This window comes from Pinus tabuliformis, chromosome J (assembly GCF_031772625.1).
Source record: "Pinus tabuliformis cultivar Carrire ecotype Pingquan chromosome J, CPIR1, whole genome shotgun sequence".
Taxonomy (NCBI): Eukaryota; Viridiplantae; Streptophyta; class Pinopsida; order Pinales; family Pinaceae; genus Pinus; species Pinus tabuliformis.
The window spans coordinates 1,252,036,784-1,252,042,467 of record NC_142295.1 but is presented as its reverse complement, the minus strand read 5'-3'; the positions used below and the strand labels follow the sequence as shown (position 1 = coordinate 1,252,042,467).

Genomic DNA, 5,684 nt, shown 5'->3' with positions numbered 1-5,684 from the left:
TAATAATAGTATAAAAAAATTATAATAACTTTTTCTTCACATAACTTTGAAACATTTAATTTAAAAATAAATTAATATTTTAATATTTTTAGGGTTAAATTTTAAATTTTATAATTTAAAAATTCATGTATAATGAAATTTGAATTTTAGTCATAAAAGACTTAATAAAAACCTCTAAACTTTACTAATAGAAGACTTAATTTCAACAACATAGACATTAGTAAAATTTATAATAGCCAAAAATATCAACGGTAAATAAAAAAATGGACAAATGCAATGTCTAACAATTTTTGTTATATGTAAATTTTTTAGTGGATTCTATTTTCATGTTTTTTCCAACAAACCTGTCTTTTTATCTTGCATGAGATGTGTGCTTTTCAATCTTGGTTATATATATATATATATATGGAAATATTTTTTGTATTAGTATTATATTTAGTTAATTTTTATTATTTAAATTTAAATTAAAATTAAGTTTGTTATTTGTTTATTTTTAACATTTTTGAAAAATAAATAATAATAATTTAATTTTAAGATTATGATTAAATTAGATATTAAATTGATATATAATATTTTTTAACTTTATAGAAATGTATATATTTTAATTTTCTTTGAATTTGAAACTATAACTTTTTACCACAGAAATATATATATATATATATATATATATATATATATATGAAATTAAGATTTATAATTTCTCCCTTCCACATATCAAATAGATATACTTAAAATAAACAATTCAATAATGTGAAGAAATTTCCAAACTATATTAAATGCATATTAAATACTTAGTAGGTACTCTTTCAAATCAAGAGTAAGGACTATATACTTATTGTTTCAAATTAAAAATGGGGAAAGTGTTTATGACTCATTATTAAAGAAAAGTAAAGCATGATAACAAAATTATTAACAATATTAACATGAAAAATTATAAAATGGTCATAGATGAATGACCTACTTAATGCAATTGAATCCCAAAAAAATGATATCTAATATAATGCACTGCGAAAAACCCCAATACTTAATTCAAAAGAGTGAAGGGAACTCTACTTGAACGGTTCATGAGGCACAATACTTGCTAAGGTTTTGCAAATGGGGTAGCAAACTAAGTGGGCTTGATTGTGGGGGAAACTCCACAATTAAGCATGCTTGAGCTAAAGACGATATGGGATGGGTGGCCTCCCAAAAAGTCACAATGGACTATTCAAAAATCATGATATCTAATATAATGCAGTGCGAAAAACCCTAATACTTAATTCAAAAGAGTGAAGGGAACTCTACTTGAATGGTTCATGAGGCACAATACTTGCTAAGGTTTTGCAAATGGGGTAGCAAACTAAGTGGGCTTGATTGTCAGGAAAACTCCACAATTAAGCGCACTTGAGCCAGAGGCGATATGGAATGGGTGACCTCCCAGAAAGTCGCAATGGACTATTCAAAAATCATGAGAAATTAGTCAATTACCACTACCTCTCATGGAAATAATTATAGATGAATGACTTACTTAGGCAGTTGAATCCCAAAAAATGATATCTAATATAATGCACTGGGAAAAACCCCCAATACTTAAATCAAATAAATAACTAACTTTCATTTAAACTAAACATTTTCATTAAAAAAAGATATTATTTTTTTTTTTAAATATAATTTTTTAATATTATTTATAAAAAGTTTCTAGTTAATCAAATTCATTTTTAATTATCATTATTTTAAAAGTTCACATTTAAAACTATATTAATAAAAGCCTGGAAATCTTACTTTTTACAATTATATCACATATTTAAATTACCAAATTACTAAGAAATAAAAATAAATATGCATCATTATAATATGACATTGAAAATAAAATATAAATAAGCAGGCTCATGCAACAAATCAATTACCAAAGTCATAAATATTTTACCAAAATAATTTTTATTTTATTAAAATATAATGAATTATCTTCATCTTGTAATTAGGAAAGGTAAAAGGGCTTTACATAGGTTAATTTTGATTCGTGTAATGTCTATTTATATATCATAAATAAAAACCAAATATATTCATTTTATGATGTGGTTATAGAGTTTCAGGTTCAAAATCCATGATACCAATGACATAGTGATGCAGGAACACCTTAAATTAAATTTGATTTAAACAACCCATTTTCGGCATGACTTTTTACACTATTATGGATGCTAGCATATTAATAAATATGATTAGATTTACATTAAATTATATATATTTCAAAGATTTCCTTTAGATGCTTTGGGGATTTTTAGGTAGAATGACATAAAATGTTTAATTGAAAATTTAAATAAATTTAATTTTGATTATTTTCAACCAATTTACAGCTAGATCATAACCTAACCATTCTTTTTATACAACAGAAAATATCTAAATTTTTTAAAATAACCCATACAAAATTGCTTTAATTAATTATGACAAATTCTCCTTAAATCGTGTTCAACCTACAACGTTATTAGGTATTTTTAGTTTAGGAGTGGCCATTCTTGACCATAAAACTTTTTAACTATGGTTAATTTACCAGATTACTCGTTATGGTGGGACCCGCACTAGCTGTGCAAACCCAACCGTATAAGTTTTTCTGGAAAGATGAGAAGTAGACCGGGCAGGGAATTGCCAACTCAGCAGACCCAGTCGCAGTGCGTCCGGTCTATGTGGCAAGTGGGTTTGAGCAGAAGATAAAGCAGGTGAAGTCAATGCGTAGGCCGGGTTGCATGGAAGGAGAATCGGAAGCAACAGAGCAGTAAAGAGTAGAAGAAAGAAGACGACTTCCACACTCCTCTGTCCATTTCGATGCTTTTTCTTAGTTTTGCTTCTCTTTGTTTGCTTGCAATTCATCTGCAAGTTACCCACACGAATTTGACCACTGAAATTAATTCAATCCAATCCAGAAGCCCCATCTCGTACGCAATTAAACCGTCGCCCGCATACTTCTTATTAAATTTAGATTGAATCCGTGCTTGCTTGAAGAAGCTCTTAGGCATACAATACTGTGAATTGCTTGAATTATCAGTTCACTGGTTTTTTTATTTGTACTCTGTGTGGAAAGGAAGCTTACTATTGAAGGTGGAGTAGAGTCTACAGCATGACCACGGTGGATATATTGTATCCCACCTCCCAAGCCATGGAGGTGTTCAAGAAACAAGAAGGAGAGAACCCATTGAGCTACTTTTGCAAGATTTGCAGCAAGAGATTCGTTTCAGGAAGAGCTCTTGGCGGTCACATGAGAGCCCACGGCCCCGCTTCCATGGCTGCAGATACACTCAGTGAAACAGAATTTCAGAAGACCAAAAGGCCCGGAGCTTCGGATGATAAATCAATGGAGGAAAAAGGGGAGGAGGAAGATGAAGAGGGATTGGATGGCAACGGGAGTAATCTAATGTATGCTCTGCGAAGGAATCCGAAGCGGAGCTGGCGGTTTGCAGATCGGGACTACTCGTTTCTCTTGGGTCACGGGTTCGATTCTAAACCCATTGATTCTTCTATAAATTGTGATCTCTGTGGGAAGGAATTCAGTTCCTTGAAAGGTTTGTTTGGTCACATGAAGTGCCACTCTGAGACCCATCAAACTAGTGGTGATTCCCAACTTGAAGAATCACAGAAACATGAGTCCCAAGAAGAAGAGGAAAGTGAAACTGATGATGAGATTGAGATTGATCAGCCAAGTGGGAATTCAAGCGGGTTTGATAAGTGTAGGAAGGGAAAGAGATCCAAGAGACCCAGGTATGCAATCCAACTTAATTCCCATGAGCAATTTGGTTCGGAAATTAATAATGAAGAAGAGGACATGGCAATGTGTCTTGTAATGCTTGCAAGTGGAGTAAACACTACTCAAAACCCACAATTCCAAGCTGGGGCTGAGGAACCTGAATCAGGTGACCTCACGCTGCCTAAGACTGGTTCCCAGCTTCCAAGATGCATCAAGAAGAAGCCTAAAGCAAAGAAAATTGATGGAGATGCTGGTATTTATGATGGCGATGAGGCTAAGAAGACCCGGTACAATTGCACCACCTGCAATAAGGTTTTTCATTCCTATCAGGCTCTGGGAGGCCATAGGGCTAGTCACAAGAAGGTCAAGGGCTGCTTCTCACAGATAGAGGACGAGAATGAGAGCCTACAGGAAGAGATTACTGATGAAGAGCTCGTCACCGGATCGGACTCTCAGCTGCCTGTTAATTTCCACAAGCCTCCTCCCAAGGAGCGGACTAAGGATTCTTGTGTCGAAGCAAGGGAAGCGAGCGATGAAACGACGACAATTCAGCCTGCCGCCTTTTCAGGTAAAAAGACTAGGGTCCATGAATGCTCAATCTGTCACAGGGTGTTTTCTTCGGGTCAGGCTTTGGGTGGTCACAAAAGATGCCATTGGGGTAGTGCTGGAGCTTCGGATACTATTAGTACTATTTCTAGCAACAAGGAGATCCCTATGCAACAGCAGATGCCTGCAAGAGTGGAACTGTTGGACCTAAACTTACCTGCTCCTATTGATGATGATTCTGAAGCTGGAAACCTCAATAATTTGGGTCGTAATGCAGTGAATTCTCATGGAGGTTCCCGTGCGGAAACCCACAGCAAAATCAGCCCCCCTTACTTCCAGTCCTGGTTGATGGATAGATACCCGAAGCAGGGACTACACCTGTACAATAACCATAGCCATGCCAGTAAAGATGATGAAGCAGATAGTAAGCTGGGAAAGGAAATTGGATTTAGCGGAGGATGTGATTCAGACTTCTCGGTCAGGGCACAATCTTGGTTGCAATTGTAGGTCAGATAATTGTCTGTCATTGATTCATTCGTCTACATTCTTCGTTCAACTGCCGTACACAGTGAACTTTCAAGTTTGGTCCTTGTAATTCTATAACTGCCTATGTTCATGAATTACATTGAGCTCAACCACGGCTTCTAACGTTGTCTAATGCATTTCAGAAGCTTAATTCTTTTATTCGTTTTTCTTTGGGTAAGCCTACCTTGCCAGGTCATTGAAGCGATTTGATTCAGACACCAGTTATTCTTCCGGCAGTCTAGAGCTCTCCGAAACTTCACCAGATTCAGTCAGGACCCCAGCAGAGCATTTGGGAATTTGCTGATTCGATCCTTTCATTTGTTGTGTTGCTGAAGTTGAATGTTCATATATCTTCTAATAGATTTTGGGCTGCTCTCTCTACTCTGGTTGTTGAGAGTGTGCTATTCCATTAGTTTATACTGACCATTGTCAGTTCAATAAGTTAATTTCAGAGGACTCAAACATGCCCGTTTAGAGCCTCAGTTAATTTGTGTAAATGCTTTTACTTTCTGAACAATATACCACTATGATTCTTTGGATGTCAGTGAATTTTTCAGCAGTTCCTTTGAACAAAATACATCAATTTCTGCTTTATGGTTTTTGAAGTTGCAGTCCACATGCTTATAGTACTCTCTTCAAGCAGAGATATTTCATTCGTAATTGTACATGGGTTATGTTTTCAGAATAGCATATGTTGTACTCTTGTACCTTTTGGCTTGGTCTCATTAGCTCATCGGATAAATGGTTTTCATTTCTATTTGTTTAAGCTAGATGACTACTAGCAGTGCATCTACTAATTAGATTGGTTGGATTTCAACTCACAGTTCACAGCTTATAAGTAAATCAATATTGGAGCATTAACTTATTATTAATGTCACAGAGCTGGTTTATGCTTCAT

The 5,684-nt window shown here is 34.7% G+C and overlaps 1 protein-coding gene across 2 annotated transcripts; it reads left to right on the top strand.

Annotated features, from left to right (window-relative positions):
- The first annotated feature begins 2,702 nt into the window (after positions 1-2,702).
- LOC149231748 (uncharacterized) lies at positions 2,703-5,325 on the top strand. Of its 2 annotated transcripts, none has more exons than XM_089379267.1 (2): positions 2,703-4,764; positions 4,966-5,325. In XM_089379267.1, exons 1-2 carry the CDS (start codon positions 3,092-3,094, stop codon positions 4,994-4,996), a joined length of 1,704 nt encoding a protein of 567 aa, XP_089235393.1. In that variant the 5' UTR covers positions 2,703-3,091; the 3' UTR covers positions 4,997-5,325. The 2 variants fall into 2 exon arrangements, with proteins under 2 accessions (XP_089235393.1, XP_089235394.1); XM_089379268.1 differs by having other exon boundaries at positions 2,703-4,768.
- Positions 5,326-5,684: the final 359 nt, after the last annotated feature.

Excerpts from the sequence above, each read along its gene's own strand:
- LOC149231748 (XM_089379267.1), top strand. The coding sequence starts at position 3,092 with ATGACCACGGTGGATATATTGTATCCCACCTCCCAAGCCATGGAGGTG. Across the intron at positions 4,765-4,965 it reads GCACAATCTTGGTTGCAATT|CCTACCTTGCCAGGTCATTG; the intron begins GTAGGTCAGATA and ends TCTTTGGGTAAG.